This window comes from Ochotona princeps, chromosome 21 (genome assembly GCF_030435755.1).
Source record: "Ochotona princeps isolate mOchPri1 chromosome 21, mOchPri1.hap1, whole genome shotgun sequence".
In the NCBI taxonomy this organism is placed as follows: Eukaryota; Metazoa; Chordata; class Mammalia; order Lagomorpha; family Ochotonidae; genus Ochotona; species Ochotona princeps.
The window spans coordinates 26,196,620-26,217,062 of NC_080852.1; the positions used below are offsets into that span (position 1 = coordinate 26,196,620).

The 20,443-nt window shown below is 42.9% G+C and overlaps 1 protein-coding gene across 5 annotated transcripts in view; it reads right to left on the reverse strand.

The window, feature by feature from the left end:
- RBM6 (RNA binding motif protein 6) overlaps window positions 1–20,443 on the reverse strand; it is an 83,208-nt gene that overhangs the window by 28,923 nt on the left and 33,842 nt on the right. For all 5 annotated transcript variants that reach the window (XM_004581483.4, XM_058679059.1, XM_058679060.1 and 2 more), the window contains one exon: window positions 15,511–15,584. In XM_004581483.4, coding sequence (XP_004581540.2) covers window positions 15,511–15,584 — 74 coding nt within the window. The remainder of the gene's footprint in view (window positions 1–15,510; window positions 15,585–20,443) is intronic.

Below are 20,443 nucleotides of genomic sequence, written 5' to 3' on the forward strand. Positions count from 1 at the left end.
TATCTGACTTAGTAATAAAAATAAATAAATCTTTTAAAAAAAGATTCATAACATTCTCCCATTCTAAAGATGCATAGAATTGGCATTTGTGGAAAAAGAAAGAAAGAAAATGTAAACAAATAAGTAGGCAAAATAGCAAATCCAATACTCTCTCCTGGTTTTACTTTCCACAATGGCAGCTACCAGATCAACTGTCTTAAAATATTAAATAGAAAAATTCACAAAAAAGCAATTCCTAAGTTTGGAGCTGTACACTATTCTCACTAGCATGATAAAACTTTTCACTATTCTGCCAAATTAGACCAGCACATTCACACCCATATATGCTTTCTGTTCATTAGGTTACTTAGTAGTTATCTGAGATCTACTATCTCAGCTGGAGGATCAGCTTACTATGCCACTTTGCTGTCCCCTAAACAACACATGTTTTCTAAGCAGATGACTATTGGCAGCGGTTTTAGCAGTGAGTAAATCTAGTAATGCTCTCACAAAGATTACACTTTGAGTGAGAATAATAAACACATCTTGTAACAATAAGAAGCATTTTATAACACTGCTGGATGTCAGGAAACAGGGACAGTGAGAAACTTCATGTCAAATGGTAAATTGCACAGGTCCCTAGATTAAATAAACAAACAAACAAATAAATAAGCTGAGTACTGCACAGACAACAAACTTGAATGAGAACCAGAGGCAAGAGTCACAAGCCACAGTTACAAAACATTCAGAAGTTGGCTGGGTGCTGTGGACAATAAGTTAAGCTGCTGATGGGATGCCCATCTCCCATATTGACCTGCCTGGTTTGTGTACCAGCTACTCGGTGCTGCATATTCAGTTACTTGTGAATCTACCTGCGAGGCAGTGAATGACAGCTCATGTACTTGGGAAAACCAAACAGTTTTTCTTAGTTCCTGGTTTCAGCCTTTTTCAACCCTGGCACTTGGCAGAATGAGTCAAAAGATGGAAGATTTTGTCTCTCTACCTCCAACCCTTCATTCTAATTTAAAGTAAATAAGTCTTAAGAATGTCCATAAATGGGGCACAGTGCAATAGCTTAGTGGCTAATCCTCGCCTTGTATACACCAGGATCTCATATGGGCGCCGGTTCATCTCCTGGCTGCTTTAATTCCCAGTCAGCTCCCTGCTTGTGTCTTGGGAAAGCAGTAGAGGATGGCCCAAAGTCTTGGTACCCTGCATCTGTGTGTGGGAGACCTGGAGGAAGCTCCTGGCTCCTGGCTTCAGATCAGCTCAGCTCCGACCACTGCAGCCACTTGGGTAGTGAAACAACAGATGGAAGATCATTTTGTCTCTCCTCCTCTCTGTAAATCTGTCTTTCCAAGAAAAACAAATCTTCAAAAATAAAAATTAAAATTAAAACAACTGAACAAAATTTGCGGGATTCAAGAAAAGCAATGCTTTTCCTTTCTTCCCACTTTCGTTTTCTTTGGAAAAGGCAGTCCTGGAGTCTAGCCGGACTCTGAGTTGTGCAGGTGGGAGTTGTCCAGTTGTGTCCCCCACAGGTTTTGGAGGATGGTCATTTGAGCCTTCCAGAAAACCTCTGCTTGTATCAGATTTTTTTCTAGAACCCAATGATGGCCTTTGGCATCGGAAGGTGGCCTGTGCTTTCATGTGCACAGGTTCAGGTGCCTCAGGGTCTCTGATCTCAGGGACTAGACCTGTCGATATGAGCCTCGACTTTGCAGAAGCACTGCATGTTGGATCACATCCTTTATTTACTCCAGTGCAAAGGAGAAGATCATATCCAATGCACACAACAGGCAAGTCTGCCTATTCCAGAAAACCAACTGAAACCTTCAAATACCTCTCCAAAAGGCAAAAAGAACCCAACAACTTAGAGTAATGGGGAATATGAGGGGGATACAAATACTGAAGAGCGACTGGAAATTTTCTGTCTTGTGAGATGGACCTTTTAGATAATATAGGGATAGATCTCAGAATTAGCAGAAGTCAATAAAAGATGAGATGATGAATCTGCATCCTTCAGCAACCGTTCAAATTAGGATGGGAAATATCGAAGGATAAAATGAAATGGGATAAGTAATAGCTAGCTTAGGATCAGGAGTTGGAAGCCACATACCCTTCCATGTAATTCTTTCTGCCTGTCACCCAAATGACCCTCTCCCCAGGATGTACTTCCCTTCACCTGGAACCTAACCCTAATCACTCTCCATTCCAGGCTCCTAAGAAGCCTAGCAATGGGAAGGGTGCTCTCTTCCCATGGACACTGGATGGAAGGTTCCTACCATCTGTGGAACATGAAATTGAACTAGCATTAACAGGCTAGTCAAACTGGTTCTTCTGTAGATCCAGATCTTTTCTCAACAGTCTACATCAAAGACAAGCTCAAAATGATACAACAGCTCAGCTCTGGAAGACTGGGCCATAACACCCACCAACAAATGCAATGGTCAAGTCTAGGGGGCAGACTATACCACGTAGGGGCCTAGGATGTGTGAGATCTGGGTCTGGGAGCAGCATTGGTAGGGGAGTTAAGAGGACACTCCTGCTGCGCTGTGGTTCCCACTGGTAAGCACAAGGGACAGGAATGGGAGCAGACCTGGCTGAACATGGGCTGGGCCTGGAAGTGTGCCATACTGGTCTAGGCTCCAGTACCTGCTGGTACTTATGAGAGCCAGAGCATGAGACAGGCTGGGCTACGTTGCAGCACCCCCTGACCCACATGAGAGATCGGTCTGGGGATGGGCCAGGCAGAGCTGGGGTGTAGGAACCACCAGTGAGAGCCAGAACAGGTGTGGGCTATTCTGGCAAGGCTGCAATACCTGCCAGTGAATGCTGAGACTGGAGCTGGGTCAAGACAGGCTGAGCCAAATATCCACGAATGTCTGCGAGATCTTGGAGCTGGTCTGATAGATGAACTTAGGGAACTCCCCTGTTAAGACACAGCCCTGGTTGGTGAGCACAAGACCCCATGCTGTGGCAGTCCAGGCCAGACTAGGGTACAGTGGGTCAGGTCTGGGGGCGGGGTAGACTGGGCCAGTGTGAGGCAGGATGGGGTGTAGGCCAGCCTGCGTTGCGATGCAACACCCGACAGTTCGTTAGACTTAGAGGTTGACTGGCCCAGGCTAGGCTAGGTTGCAGCACCTCTCAGCATGAGCTGGGACTAGGGGCAGGTCAGCTGGAACCAGGCTGCAACATCCACCAGTGAATGCCAAGACACAGAATGGGTAACAGCACTCATCGGCAGATGCAAGATCCCAGGCTGGGAGTGAACCTGGTTGGGGGTGATGGGGAAGAGCTGCAGGTGCTCCCTTGCTGGGCCACTGCTCTCACTGGGGAGCATGAGAGGTGGGACTGGAGGCACACCAGGCTGGGCAGGGCTACAACAATTGGCTTGTATGCGAACTGGGTTTAGGGAGGGTCAGTTAAGCTAAGCCACTGCATCTACTGGTGCATGCAAGAGCCAGGGTTAAGAGCCTACTGGCTACAAACAAAACAAACAAAACAAAACAAAACAGATGACTGGCCAGGCTTTTCTGCAGTATCAGCTGACAAGTGCCAGGACAGGATACAAGTTCTGTCAGACTCAACTGCAGTAGTCCCTGCAGAGTGCAAGACCTGGGACTAGGGCTATCAGAGAAACTATGAGCACTCCTCTGCTGGGCTGCAGCTGCCACTGGAACGCATGAGAATCAGGGCTGGGGGCAGATCAGGCTGGACAAGGCGGCAGCATTTGTGTGGACTGGGTCATGGGAGGTTAGGGCGGGCTGAGCTCAGCTACAACATCCATAGGTGTATATGAGAGCCCAAATGAAATATGGCATAGACCAAATTAGTTTGCTGTAGATACTGGCATGTACAGGAACTGTGGCCAGCATTAGGCCTGGTAGGTGAGGTAAGGGAGTGCCCCAACTAAGCTGCAGTACCTGTTAGTATACTTAAGGACCATATCTGTGGCAGGCTGTGTTGGGCTGGGCCGCAACACCTATTGGTTTGCATAGGACATGGGGCTGGGGACAGAACTGACGCAACAATCACCAGTGTGTGCACAGGCTGATGTGGGTGATGGACTGAACTGAAACTAATACTAGCCGGCACATGCAAGAGTCAGGTATAAGATCATCCCTGGTAAGATTTATTGGGACCACTGGACTCAAAATTCTGGGCACACGGAAGATCACAGGATTTGTGGTCTTAACATGGACTGCATACATGTGTCAGGACTGGGCCTTCTCAACTGTTGATGCCTGTGCAATGGAGAACATTCTTTTTTTTTCCTAAAGTAGCTGAAAGACTTTGTTTTGTCATATATTTAGGACTGGGTTTAGGTTTAGATTTACAGTCCCTGTTAGGGTGAGTTCAAAGTTTATAATTCAGTAGACAGCATTCTAAGGTGCATGAGGGGACAAGATGGCCAGCTCATTTAGGCCTAGAGGATGTCGAGTTCCATCAGGAGATGGAACACAGAACAAGTTAGACAACTCTCCTGCTTGAGCTTTTGCGGCAAAGGACTAGGTAGACTCTTGTCAGCAAACGGACTTTGGAAGGATTTTCTCAATCTAAGAGCAATGAAACTAACAGTGTCTCAGAACAAGCAAAACTACTTAAACAATACCCTTAGAACATTCTTCTCCACATTACAGTGTCAAAGATATTAAATAGACATCTCCCATCCCCCGGTATTGATGTAGTTTGGCACATAAGTGCATCTCCACCTCGCCCAATATAGGAAAAAAGGAAAACTGAAAGTATTTGTTCCACCCACTGTCCCCCATGCCTCAACCCTCCCTACCCCAAATTGGTGGTTCTCATTAGCACACATCTTTGTCAACTGTATGGACAACATCAAAAAATAAAATAATTGGGCCTGGAGGCATAGCCTAGCAGCTAAAGTCCTCACCTTGAACGCCCCGGGATCCCATATGGGCGCCGGTTCTAATCCCGGCAGCTCCACTTCCCATCCAGCTCCCTGCTTGTGGCCTGGGAAAGCAGTCGAGGACAGTCGTCCAAAGACTTGGGACCCTGCACCCATGTGGGAGACCTGGAAGAGGTTCCAGGTTCCCGGCTTCGGATCGGCACGCACCGGCAGTTGCGGCTCACTTGGGGAGTGAATCATCAGACGGAAGATCTTCCTCTCTGTCTCTCCTACTCTCTGTAGATCTGACTTTGTAATAAAGTAAATAAATCTTTAAAAAATAAATAAATAAATAAAATAATTAAAATAAAATAAAACAAAAAAGCCAAATTAGTTCAGTCAACAACACAGCCTTCCTAAGCATACATCTGCTGTAAGTCAGGACTCAGAATAATGTATTGAAAAAAGGTACACGGGGCCTAGCATAGCAGCTAAAGTCCTCGCCATGAAAGCACCGGGATCCCATTTGGCACTGGTTCGTATCCCAGCAGCCTCGCTTCCCATCCAGCTCCCAGCTTGTGACCTGGGAAAGCGGTCGAGGATGGCCCAAAGCCTTGGGAATCTGAACCCGTGTGGGAGACCTGGAGGAAGTTCCTGGCTCCTGGCTTTGGATCAGCACAGCACCAGCAGTTATGGTCACTTGAGGAGTGAATCATTGGACGGAAGATCTTCCTCTCTGTCTCTCCTCCTCTATATATATCTGACTTCGCAATAAAAATAAATAAATCTTTAAAAAAAAAGAAAAGGTATTCACACATCCCCTATTTAGCCCAATTTACTAAGATTCATTGCCTTGCATGTTTTTAATTGCATAAGAAACCCTAAGTTTCTCAATAGAGCATGGGTAAGAAAAAGAAGTGGTGGGGCTGGCACAGTGGCTTGCAGGCTAATCCTTCACAGACAATACTGGCATCCTACAGAGGTGCCAGTCTGTGTCCAAGTTGTTCCACATCTGATCCAGCTAATTGCCAATGGTTTGGGAAGGCAGAGAAGGTCAGTTCAAGCTCTTAGGCCACTGTATCCATGTCAGAGACCCAAAAGACGCTCTGCCATTTGGTTTTGGATTGACTCAGCTCTGATAATTCAGGCCATTTGGGGAGTGAACACAGCGGATGTAAGATCTTTCTTTTTCTCTCTCTCTCTGTAAATCTGCCTTTCAAAAAAAAAAAAAAAAAAAAGGCCCGGCGCAGTAGCACAGCAGCTAAAGTCCTCGCATTGCAAGCACCAGGATTCCATATCGGCGCTGGTTCTAACACTGGCAGTTCCACTTCCCATCCAGCTCCCTGCTTGTGGCCTGGCAGAGCAGTTGAACATGGCCCAAGGCCTTGGGACCCTGCACCCGCATGAAAGACCCGAAGAGGCTCCAGGTTCTTGGCTTCAGACTGGCTCAGCGTGGGCTGTCGCGGCCATTTGTGGAGTAAATCATCAGATGGAAGATCTTTCTCTCTGTTCTCCTCTCTGTATATCTGACTTTGCAATAAAAATAAATAAATCTTTTTTTAAAATGAGTATCATGAAAAAACTAAGCACAATTTTTAAAAAAGCACTCATTTTTTATTTGAAAGGCAAAGTTACAGAGAGGTATGGAGAGACAGTGCAAGATCTTCCACCTGCTGGCTCATTCCTCAAATGGCTAAAATTGCCAAAGCTGAGCTGCTTAGAAGCCAGAAGTCAGGAGTTTCCTCCATATGGGTGTAGGGATCCAAATACCTGGAGGGATCCTCTGCTCCTTTTCCAAGCCATTAGGAGGAAATTGGATCAGAAGTGGAGCAGCTGAGACCCAAACTCAGGGCCATATAGGATAGGCACCCCGGCCAATGCTATTGGCTGAGGATTAACATGCAATACCATGGTGCTGTCCCCTAAGCATGATCTTTAAGTCCTGGGACTCTTCACTTTCAATCCAAATTCCTAATAACGTACTTGCGAAATCAGTTAAATATGGCCCAAGAGCTTGGGTTCATCACCTACGTGAGAGACTTCAAAGAAACTCCCGGATTCTGGCACACATTAGTGACTCATTCGCTTAAATCATCACCTATGATAGCACCATCCATATTGACAAAGGTTCAAGTCTAAGCTGCTTCACTTGCAATTCTGCTCCCTGCTAATACTCTGAGAAGGCAGCAAAGGGTAGCCCAAGTCCTTCCATTCCTGCACCCATGTGGGACACTGGATGAAGCTCATAGCTCTTGGCTTAAGCCCACCTTAGCCTTGGTTGCTTGTAGCCATCTAGGAGTAAACAAGAAGGAAGAGCTCTCTCTGCCTCTCGCTCATACTCTCTAACCCCAACTTTCAAATAAATAATTATTTCAAACTTGGTGACAAATAAAATAAGAGATTTACCAAACAAACACTGGTTCACTCCCCAAATGGATGAAATGGCCAGAGCTGAGCAGATCCAAAGTCAGGAGTCAAGAGCTTCTTTCAGGTCTCCCACGTGAGTACAAAGGTCCAAAGACTTGAGCCAACTTTTGCTGCTTTCCCAGCCAGTAAGCAAGGAGCTCGATTAGAAGTAGAACAGCTGGGACATGAAATAATGCCAGGAGTCAGGAGCAAGCAAGTGGGCCATCTTTTGCTGCTTTCCCAGGCCATTAGAAGTCAAAGGATAGCCAAGTATCAGCTAGGAGATAGTTTTTGTGAGCTATACACAGCACAGCGAGTGCAGCTGGTAATAATATACTTGCTATGGTGTGGATGTGTTGTAAGGGTCCTTGTCATTAGAATGTTGGTTCCCAGAGTAGCAATACTGTAACCTCTGGCAGAGAGAGCCCAATGGGAAGGTCCTTAGCTCCCTTGGAACTTTTTATACAACCTGTTCGTAAGTTCTCAAAAAAGGGGGGAGTGGGCTGCTTGTTTATTTTTATTGGAAAGGCAGATTTTACAGAGAGAAGTGACAGAGAAAGATCTTCTACCCACTGGTTCTCTCCCCGAATGGTTCAATAGTTGGAGCTGAGCAGATCTGAAACCAGGAGCCAGGAGCTTCTTCTAGGTCTCCCATATGGGTGTAGGGACTCAAGGCTTTGAGCCAACCTCTACTGTTTTCCCAGGCCATAGAAAGATAGCTGAATCAGAAGTGGAGCAGTCAAGACAGTTGCCCATAAGGGACCTCGGCACTGGCAGGCGGAGGATTATCCAGTTGAGCCATCCCACCAGCTCCTGAAAGGTTGCTGTAAAAAAGGATTCAGCTCAGCCCTGTCCATCCTCTTTCTTTGATCTTGAGTCAAAATATGGCTACTTGCCCCATAATCTGCTTCTGTTGTTGCCATCTGCCATGAGGTGCTCAACAAAACAGCTAATTGGTGCTGTGTTTTTGAGTCCACAAAATTTGAGCTAGGGTGGGTTCTGTGTTACAGTGGCTTAAGACTTAGGATGACTTCATCATATAGATGGAGGTCAGTTCAAGCACTGGCACTTAAGTTTCCCACCATTTATCCTGGAAAGTGGCAGGTGATGATGGCCCTAGTAGTTGGGTCCCTGACACCCACATGGTAGACATCGATGTACACATGGCTCCCGGTTTCAGTGTGGCCCACCCTCACCAGATGAAGATCAGTGTACGCTCCTATTTCCTATCCCTGCTCCGACTCAATAAAAATAGTAACTGGGAGGGGTGGGGGGATTCCCAGAGCCTATGAAACTGTCACATAATGCATAATAATTAATAAAAAAAAAAGTAAAAAAAAAAAAACTGTCATATTAAAGCTATGGTTACATCAAAAAAAAAATAGTAACTAATAATAACAACACATAGGAATTCTTAAATAGTCGGGGAGCTTTATGTCAAGGACCATTTGGGTATTTCTGACATCATTTGTGGATCATATAAAATAATCAACTTAAAAAAATTAGCTTGGAGGCTAGTGCAATGACGCAGCACTGGTATCCTATAGGGTACTAGTTCGTATCCCACCTATTCCATTTTCTATTTTTTTTTTAAAGATTTATTTTTATTGGAAAGGTGGATACACACAGAGGAGGAGAGAGAGAGGAAGATCTTCCGTCTGATGATTCACTCCCCAAGTGGCCACAACGGGTGGAGCTGAGCCAATCCAAAGCCAGGAGCCAGGAACTTCTTCCAGGTCTCCCACACAGGTGCAGGGTCCCAAGGCTTTGGGCCATTCTCGACTGCTTTCCCAGGCCACAAGCAGGGAGTTGGATGGGAAGTGAGGCTGCCAGGATTAAAACCCGCGGCCATATGGGATCCCGGGCACAAGGCAGGGACTTTAACCACTGCACTATCGCGCCAAGCCCCTATTCCATTTTCAACACAGCTGCCATGTTAATGCACCAATGAAAGGAGTGAAAGCCTAGGGCCTTTGGCACCCATGTAAAAGACCTGAAAGAAGCTCCAGGCGGCCCGGGCCAGTTCTGGCTGTAGCAGCCATTTGGGGAGTGCACAACGGGATGGAAGACATTTCTCTGTGAGTCTTTTCTCTCTGCTACTCTGCTTTCAAGTGAATAATTTTTTTAAAACAAATTAGCCTTCTATAATTTACTGAATTCGAGTTCTGATTGAGATTGTTTGGAAGAACCAGTCTAGACAATATCATAGTATGTATATGACCCATAAGCTGGATATTTCCCAAACCTGTATCCACAAAAATATATCTTTTTTTTTTTTTTTTTAAGCTTAGGGCATCAAACACACAAGATACTCAAAATTTACTGTGTCAATAAAGGGTTGTCATTGTGGCACAGAACGTTAAGATACTCCTTGCAATACCAGTATCTCATATCAATGTGGTTCAAATTCCAGTTACTCCTTCATTTGCTGTTATTGTTGTTGTTGTTTTAAGATTTATTTATTTTTATCAGAAAGCCAGATATACAAAGAGGAGGAGAGGCAGAGAGGAAGATCTTCCATCCAATAATTCACTCCCCAAGTGACAGCATCAGCCAGAGCTGAGCCAATCTGAAGCCAGGAGCTTCTTTCCAGGTCTCCCACAGGGGTGTAGGGTCCCAAGGCTTTGGGCCGTCCTCAACTGCTTTCCCAGGCCACAAGCAGGGAGCTGAATGAGAAGTGGAGCTGCCGGGATTAGAACCGGCGCCCATATGGGATCCCGGCATGTTCAAGGTGAGGACTTTAGCTGCTAGGCCACTGTGCCAGGCCCAAAAAATGTTTTTATTTTTCAATAATCACATGTAAATTAATAATCTGTATAATCACTATGAAAATCAGTATTCAACATTTTTTCTTACAAAAAATCAAAAAATACATATTAAAATAGATGTGACAATACTGAGAAATAATGTTAAAATACAAGTGCAAAAAAAAAAAAAAACACGGGCCTTGGGGCTAATGTTGTGGCACTGTGGGCTACAACAACACCTGCAATGCTTATATCCCATTTGCATGCTGGATTGAGTCCTAGCTGCTCCACTTACTATATATACATATTACTACAACACACACAGAAAATTATATTTCCACTTTACAACAAATTGGGAAATAAATTATTCCAATTCATAGAAACAAACCATGATTTATTACAAAATAATTATAAATCTATCACAATGAATGGTCCTCTTAAAACTCCCAATCAATAGGGCCCAGTGCGGTGGGGTAGTGGCTAAAGTCCTCTCCTTGAATGCACCAGGATCCCATATGGGTTTTGTTTATAACCCTGGCAGTCCTGTTTCCCATCCAGCTCCCTGCTTGTGGCCTGGGAAAGCGGTCGAGGACGGCCCAAAGCCATGGGACCCTGCACCTGTGTGGGAGACCTGGAAGAAGCTCCTAGCTTTGGATTGGCTCAGCTCTGTCCATCATGGCCACTTGGGGGAATCAATCAATGGAGGGAAGATCTTCTCAGTCTCTCCTCTTTTGTGTACATCTGACTTTCCAATAAAAATAAAATACATCTTTAAAAAGAAACTACCAAACAATACAGGTTTATTTTTCAAATTTAAGAGAAGCATCTTTTATAATCAGAGACATAGTAAAACCAGGTTTTGGATTTCACAGTTTGAAGCCTTAAAGCCACAGAGGCAATTTCTTGCACTTGCAACCATTATTCCACACAGTGTTAATGTTTGCATCCTGCTCTCCTCAAACTGCAAAGCAAAAGAAACTCTTGTGGAGGCCTGGAAGCAATCCCCTAATAATCAAGCCAAACCAACAAGCTAAATGAGAAAGACCGTCAAAATAAAACAACCTCTTGGGAACTGCCATCACACTCTATTAAGCCAAGACCAGAACTGTTGAGACTTAAGACCTTGTATTCACCAGAAGAGAAGTTGTTGTGATGACAGACAACATGTACTCAGCATTCCCTGACTGCTAGACCTTATCTTCACTAACTCAGTTAATCCTATAGGCAAGGAAGGGGCTGGGCCAGGCCAGTGGCTCAACTTACCAATCCTCCACCTCCAGGCACAGTATCCCATATGGGGGCATACTTAATGTCCTAGCTGTTCAACTTCCCATCCAGCTCCCTGCTTGTGGACTGGGAAAGCAGTAGAGGATGGCCCAAAGCCTTGGGACTCTAAACCCATGTGGGAGACCTGGAAAAATCTCCTGGCTTAAGACTGGCTCAGGTAAGGCCATTACAGCAATTTGGGGAATTGAACTAGCAGACAAAGATCTTTCTCTCAGTCTCTCTGCCTTTCTGTAAGTCTGCCTTTCCAAGAAAAAGAAATAAATCTATTTTTTTTTAAGTTATGTTACATCCCCTAGTTACAGAATACAAGAATGATAGTGATGGAATGCAATACCCAAGTAATATGTCTCAATAGTTCTTGTGCTTAACTACCACTACTACTTGCCCTGTCACGTTTCAGCTTCAATATTCAGCAACAGGTAACCAACTCACATAATCCAATCAATAAACATGGCAACCACTTTTAATTCTCCTGGATATCATAAGTTTATTTTTTATTTTATTTGAAAAAGTTAGAGAGAGGGGGGGAAAGAGAGATCTTTCATTTGCTGGTTTACTTCCCAGGTGACCACAATGGCCAGAAGCTTCTTCCAGGACTCCTCTATTGGTGGCAGAGGCCCAAAACTCTTGGGTCACCTTCTGATCTTTAAGTCTGCATAATCCAATAAGATAGGACTCTGCTTCATGGCAGTACCAGCACTCTGCCCTACTGACTAAGGAAGAATAAAAATCCATGAAATAGGGCCCAGCACGACAGCATAATGGTTAAGGTCTTCGCCTTGAACACGCCGGGATCCCATATGGGTGCCGGTTCTGATCCCGGCAGCTCCACTTCCCATCCAGCTCCCTGCTCGTGGCCTGGGAAAGCAGTTGAGGACGGCCCAAAGCCTTGGGTTCCTACACCCGTGTGGGAGACCTGGAAAGAAGCTCCTGGCTCCCGGCTTCAGACTGGCACAGCACAGTCTTTGGGGCCACTTGGGGAGTGGGTCACTGGACGGAAGATCTTCCTCTCTGTCTCTCCTCTTCTCTGTACATCTGCCTTTCCAATAAAATAAATAAATCTTAAAAATATATATATATATAATAATTTTAAAATATTTTTTAAAAAATTCCTCAAAAGGGCTCGGCGGCGTGGCCTGGTGGCTAAGGTCCTCGCCTTGATCCCATATGGCCGCTGGTTCTGGTCCCGGCAGCTCCACTTCCTCTCTATCTCTCCTCCTCTCAGTATATCTGACTTTGTAATAAAAATAAAATAAATCTTAAAAAAAAAAAATTCCTCAAAAAAAAAATCCATGAAATAGAAAGGAGCAGATAGATGGTGGCCCACCCAAACGCAGGAGCCCTGGCCATTCATGTGGGAGGACCCAGATAGAGTATTGGGCTCCTAACTTCAGCGTGTCCTAGTCATGTGGTGTCATTTGGGGAGTGAACCAGCAGATGAAAGATCTCTCTGTCTCTCCCTATTATACTGCCTTCCAAATGAATAATTAAATCTTAAATAAATAAATAATGATTACAGCAGCACTGTGGCTGAGAGAGTAAAGTTGCTACCTGTGGTGCCAGCATCCCACATGCATGGCAGTGGGATGAGTCCCAGCTGCTGCACGTCTGATCCAGTTCCTTGTTAATGCTCCTGGGCAAGCAGCGGAAGAGCACCCAAGTGCTTGGGATTCTACATCCATGTGGGAGACCTGGAAGAAGCTCCTGCTGCTAGCTTTGGACCAGCCCAGTTCCAACTATCACAATCATTTGGGGAATGAACCACTGAGTGGAAGATTTCCCTTGGTCTCTGTAACAGTGCCTTTCAAATCAGTCAATAAACCTTTAAAAACAGAAAATAAAGAGTAGACAAAAATTTGGAGTCTGTTTGAATACTCCATGAGATCCACAAGTACTATATAATCTTTCTGTTCTTTCTTAGTATGAGGTTTTAACATCCCAGAAGGAAGGGGTTAGCTGGTAAATATACGTCTGAAGAGAGTACCACTATGCATAGTACTCCACGCATAAAGATGGCTACCTACTGAAACCGTGTATTTCATAATTAAAGAATACTGTTTTGTTCTAATGTCCCATTTACTGGATAGCAGTCATTCATTGAGGACATGGAAGCCCTAAGAGTATATTTACACAGAATGACTAGGAATGGCTGGGGGGAAAAATCAATCTGTAAGTCTATAAACCACCTTTTTCCAATGCTCCTTGTGTGAGTTTTTCTTCAGATGTGGCTCCAACAGAAAGCCAGCATAAGGATAAATCTGGGGAAAGAAAAAAACAAAACTGCCCTGGTTTCACTACTAGTGACACTATTCTTCAGGAAGTCAGGTTTTGGGGCTTTTGTGTATATATATATATATACATTTTGCCTTTCTGTATATTTTTTGCTAAAATTTACTGATGTTTCTCTGAGAGGCAGATTTATAAAGAGAGAAAGCGAAATTTTCCATCTGCTGGTTCACTCCCCAAATGGCCACAAGGGCTACAGATGAGCCGATCTAAAGCCAGAAGCCAGGGTGCTTCTTCTGGATCTCCCACACAGGTGCAGGGACCCAAGGGTCTATAACATCCTCTGCTGCTTTCCCAGGTTACAGGTAGCAAGCTGCATCAGCAATAGAGCAGCTGGGACTCAAACCAGGACCCATCTGGGTGGCTGGCACTGTAAGCTAGATTTTTTTTTTTTGTAAGCTAGATATTTTGACAAGATTCTTTGTTGTAAAGAAGGGGCAGTTAAGTTAAATACTAATATTTTTAAGATTAAACATTAACTAAATCTGATTTAAAAAAGCATTATCACTCTAGGAACAACACGTAACTGGAAAAAACAGTTATGTAAAAGAGATGAATGCCATCTGCCATGATTGTCCCATTTATAGTTTTACATTCATAATATTTAATATAGTCACAAAAGATTTACTGATTATTCATTAACAGGAAAAACTGCTTACTAATTACTATTCTCAAATTTGGACAGATTATTAGAATGGAATCAACCATAAGCACACAGATTGGAATCTTCATTCTTCCCTCCAAAACTGGCAAGTCGTTTTGTTTCTGATACATAATTACCATTTGTTAAATGACCAATTCAGTGATGAACAATCAACCACCAGAAATCTGTCTAAACAAGGCAATATGCTCCCAATCAAACCATCCTCTGAAGATCAGACAGTCATTATATTACTAACAAAAGACAACGACACAACAGATATCTCTAATTACTGCCAGCTTTTCAAGCACTTAAAGCATGTCATCTCCACATCCATAAGGGGAGAGCATCACCAAAGAGAGGGAGAGTATAATAACCTTTGCCGAGTATAACAAACTGACAAATGGGTATTAGACTTCAGAAAGAATTCTTCTGTAATCACTGCTCTTCTCTAGGAGAACCTTTTTTAAGATTTTAGGCTTACTGCCTTTGCAGTATCCTAACTGTAGGCAGTGGATACACAAAAACCAAACTACATCTCTAAACTTTTTTTTCCCACTTTACAGATGGAAGAACTGACATACCTCAAAGCAAACCACTTCCCTTAAGGAAATACCATGGTAAAAAGGATTCTATCCATTTAGTAATTCCTCCCCCAAAACTGTTAGGTCGAGTAAAGACAAAGATGACAATTCTACATGGCAAGCTGAATAACTCCAGATGGTTCAAACGTAAAGAAGGACAGATTCAAATTCTCTAGCTCTGACCATATGCAGCCAAGGACACAATTCCAACCGGCAAAAAGCAATGACAAACAGACACAACAACTCATTCCTTCCCAACAGCTTTCTTCGAAAAGTAGCACATGCAGGCAGAACCTCAGTGCCAAGCAAGTCACATCAGTGGTCTTCAATCTAGGTTTGAGACTAATTATTGTTCTTAAATTTCTAACCAGGCAGAACTGGACCACAATCAAGGATCATTCATACATTAAATCAGGATGCCCAGCTCAGTTGTATTCCAGAGAGACACACTTCAGACCTGCCATCTTTTTCCATCTACTGTCTTTGGAATTTAGTCCAACTGCAAATGGGCTAGTTTTTAAAATATGTTTTTGCCCATTAACTCTCCCAGAGAAAACCTTCCCAGCCTTTTAAAAACTTTCTCCTTACAAATGCTCTTTGAATGGAACAGGATATTCTCCAAAGATAGATTTCTGTATCTTTCCAATGTGAAACCATATGAAACCCTCCCTCCCCATAAAAACAAATTAATCCTTCCAGCATCATTTGACCGAAGTATAAAGCAACCTGGTTGGCCTCCATGCATCCGATGGCATCTTCCAAGAGTGAAAATTCCACGCAGACATAGCCATAGTCGTAACCTGGGGACAGCATTTAAATACAGACGGGAGTGGTGTTAGTGCCTTATAAACACAAAAGATACACTTAAATCCCGTTTCTGAACCCCTTAGACAAGCCCTCCCAACTAGACCCTCCCTCTCTATCCTATGCAAAGCTGCTATCCCAAACAGAAAAAAAAGTACTGAAGGAGAGTACGGATGTGTCTGGACTTTGAGACTCATTCCAAAATGGCTTTTTCTATGAACCAAGAAGATCCTTTGCCCTCTTTAGCGCTGGTGACCTGGTGAGAGTGCCCAGAATTGGCTAATCCCACAGAATGCTCATGTGGGGCCCCAAAACATAATTACAGGCTGAATCTTCTGGAAATACATTCAACAAGAGAAGGAAAGTATCTGGGGAAAAAAATGTATCCAGAGAGAAGGAGGAGAAGCAATTATCCCAAGGCTATGCTAATAGTCACCACTTTTCAAGCAGAAACCACCTTCAAAGACAGAAGTGCTGACAGACTGAGGCAACTATTCTGTTTGAATGCCACAGGAAACTTCTGGTTGGCAGGGGACAGACCATTTCAGGTCTCCTCTTTTTCTTGTTTCAATGCAAGTCATAAACCAGCTAAAATTTTTATGAAAGAAAGAAGGTATAAAAGCAAAACTAAATACAAATAGATGAGTCCAAAATTATGGACTGGTACAGGCTGGGGGAAAGAGTAATTATTAGTAACCAACATGTTCAAGAACGGTACACAGTATTATTACACAAAATATCCTTCATCTCACTCCTGAGCAAGTGTCATAATGCAACGCAGGCCTGAGACTCTCATGACCCATGAAGCTGTGAAATCACAGGATTTACAGACTATAGCATCTAATGCTAATCCATTCTGCAACTTGGAAACTGCCACACATAACAAAAACACACCTATCAACACAATTGTCCCCAAGCATCTTCCATGCTTCACCCACTGACTCACATCTTTAGAAGTAATACTCTACAAATGAACGGCAAGAAAAAGATGCAACAGGAGAAATAAAACCCAGGGGAAAAAAAACAACACAAAATCTGACAGGTTTGAGCTCAGAGTACTTATAATAATAGGAAGCTGGTATTTAATCAAGGTATCAACAACTAGAAAAACTAGGGCAATGGAAAGTACAATTTAAACACATTTCAAATTTGGAGGAATGGATTGGATTCCATGCTACATGGCATGAATGGTTTAAGATGCTTTATTTTGACAGTCATGAACTTTTATTTTACACTTATTAAATATTCCAACGTTACTATGACATACTGCAATGGTACAGGCTGATATTTACTTGGCATTTGAAGAGATCAACAGGAAGAAATAAAGCTACCAGAAATCTTAGGACCACCTTAGGCTGAGAAAAAGATTTTTCCACATCAATTATAGATTTTATTTTTTTTTTAAGATTTTTAATTTATTTTTATTGGAAAGGCAGACATACACAGAGGAGAGACAGAGAGGAAGATCTTTCGTACATTAATTCACTCCCCAAATGGCCACAATGGCCGGTGCTGCGCTGATCCAAAGCCAAGAACCAGGAATTTCTTCCAGGTCTCCAAGGCGGGAACCCAAGGCTTTGGGCCTTCCTCGACTGCTTTCCCAGGCCACAAGCAGGGAGCTGGATGGGAAGCGGAGCTGCTGGGATTAGAACCAGAGCCCATATGGGATCCTGGCACATTCTAGGCGAGGACTTTAGCCACTAGGCCATGCTGCCGGGCCCTAATTATACATTTTAAATAATATAAATTAAAACTAAACACTCCAACCTGTTTAAACTTACCACAACATGTTTTTTCTGATTAGTAACTCTCTGAAGAAATAAAAATACTTTAGCCAAACAATGTACATACTTGTACATTTTCCCTTAACACTGGAACATGTTAACATGTTTTCTTACTTAATTACTTTTAAATGGATTTTGTTAACCAAACTGAGTGAACACCTGACATATGAAACATTCTGTACTGTGTAGAAGGCTGTGAATCTTCTTGGAAAACATTATAGAATAACAGAAAGAACAGGGGTCCTTGTTGTCAACAAATATCTACGGTAGACACTCAACTATAAGTCTGTAACTGGAAAAAGGTAACCATAATGGAATAAGCAAACACAATTGCGGCTATGTTGTTGGGAGAACATATCAAAGGAATGCTCAGATATGTGGAAGGCAACCCTCTCTATAGCAACCAAAAAAGAAACCATGGGAAAATAATACCAAATTGGAACAACCCTAGGTTGCCTTTCAATGTTTAAAGAATTAAACACTGTGGCCCCAAAAAGCACACAATCTGTGGATAAAAGATTCATGACAACATTCATACTTCGCTAAAGAACACACAGACTCTGATATTAAAGTCACGGGTTAGGGAAATATGTATTATGGGAAACAACATGAGAATTTAATAGCAGCTCTATACCTCAGCCCTGAAATACCAGATGTTGACAATGTACTTCAGACTTAATATTGAATTTACAAGCCTGGGACCGGCAGCATGGCCTAGCAGCTAAAATCCTCACCTTGAAGGCGCCAGGATCCCATATGGGCACTGGTTCGTATATCAGATGCTTAACTTCTCATTCAGCTCCCTCCTGTGGCCTGGCAAAGCAGTCGAGGCCGGCCCAACGCCGTGGGAACCTGTACCTGCATGAGAGACCCCTAAGAAGCTCCTGGCTTCGGATCGGCTAAGCTCTGGCCGTTGCAGCTACTTGGGGAGTGAACCAGCAGAAGAAGATCTTTCTGTATTTCCTTCTCTCTGTACATATGACTTTCCAATAATAAATAAATAAATCTTCAAAAAAGAATTTCACAAGCCCAACACTAAATTTCTTCTACTTGAAACTTTAGCTACCAAACAAGAACATATTTAGGCTACAACTGTACATCCTAAAACTAAAAAAAGTATCTAATATTAACCCCAGGCATTCTGTGTGTTTGAGACTCATGATTATATCATAAAGATTTTGAGAAACTGTCACCATATACAGTAATATTAAAATATCAAAATAAAATTTACATGGAATTTGTTGTTAAAAGGCTTTAAAAACTTTACACAGACTGATTTTAATCTTCATAAGATTACTTGTCAGCTTCGGCCCGGTGGCACTGGCCTAGTGGGGGCTAAAGTCCTCACCTTGAACACGCCAGGATCCCATATGGGCACCGGTTCTAATTCCGGCAGCTCAGCTTCCCATCCAGCTCCCTGCTTGTGGCTTGGGAAAGCAGTCGAGGAAGGCCCAAGGCTTAGGGAACCTGCACCCGTGTGGGAGACCTGGAAAGTAGTTCCTGGCTCCTCGCTTTGGATCAGCACAACACTGGCCGTTGTGGCCATTTGGGGAGTGAATTAATGGACGGAAGATCTTCCTCTCTGTCTCTCCTCCTCTCTGTATATCTAACTTTGTAATAAAATAAATATACCTTAAAAAAAATTACTTGTCAGCTAAATATTATTGATTTTATCGGCGAAAAAACAGGCAAAAAGAACTTGACTCAAAATTACATTAAGTAAGCACTAATACTGAGCATCAGATCCAGGAAGTCCAAATTCTAACTAATGCTGTTATTGACTATCCTATAGAGCCAATCATGTCTTAGTAAGATCCTAGGCTGATTTAAATAACCTGAACTCCAAACTACAAAATCAAGAATTACGGGCCCAGTGCAATGCCTCAATTGACTAATCCCCCACCTGCTTCAAGTGTCAGCATCCCTTATGGGCACCAATTTGTGTCTCAGTTGCTCTACTTCCCATCCAGTTCCCTGCTTATAACCTGGGAAAGCAGTATAGGATTACCCAAGGCCTGGGAACCCTGTATCCACTTATGAGACCTGCTTTTGGACTGGCTCAGCTCAAGCCACTGCGGCCACCTGAGGAGTGAATCAGTGAGTTGAAGAGTTCTTTCTCTGCATCTTCTTCTCTCTGTAGATCTGCCTTGCCAATAAAAGCATATAAACCTTAAAAAAACAAAACTTGCCCATACTGGCTCTCAAAAGTCTTCCAGAAAGACAAAAATTAAAAAGTCTTACTGCAAATGAGGAAAATAGACTTGGTATAACATATTTTAAAAAGCATTAATAATGAATTTAGCCTTAAAGACAAATTTGTAAAACGTATATATAAAAAAGATTGGAATTAAAAACAAGGAAATCACATCTAACTTGGAAGTTAAAAAGTCACCAGGCAAGAAAACCATGCACTATCAAAACCATAATTGAAGATCCCAAGGTGAAGAACAACATACCATCTTTCAATATAGGTAAGTCCAACATTGCCAGTTTTTCCTCCAGCGTTGCAACAGATCACATTTCCTTTGGTTGACACCAGATGCAGAGGTGGGCTTGCATTTAAAGGCCACAATGTGTGAAAATTCATTACTTTAAATGATAGAATCATAGCCAGCACAGTGAATGCGCACACTCAGAGAAACTTGGAAATAGAGACCAACTAAAGCCATAGTCAAGTCTCATCCAGCCCCACTTTGGTGCTACTCCATTGTGAGGAAAATAGGTTGTAAGGCAGGAGGGAAGAAGTGAGGAACAGGATCTGGGCAAGCACAGTGGAATATACAAAATCTGAAAATGCATGTAATGCAACACAACAATATATCAATTTGATTACAGTAGTTGTATTGCTGTAGAATAATAATTAGGAATTATGTCCTTTATAATTCACAGAAAAGGTCCTAGTAGGCAAGAAAGACATCCTACACACAGACCTATCTCTACATTCTGAAAATAATTAAGCCATTATGCATTCAAAATTGCTAGAATTTACTAGGAGTCAGAATGTAAACTCAATAAAAACAGTTCATAAACAAATTTTTACCATAGAGAATAACAACAAATTGCATTTTTTT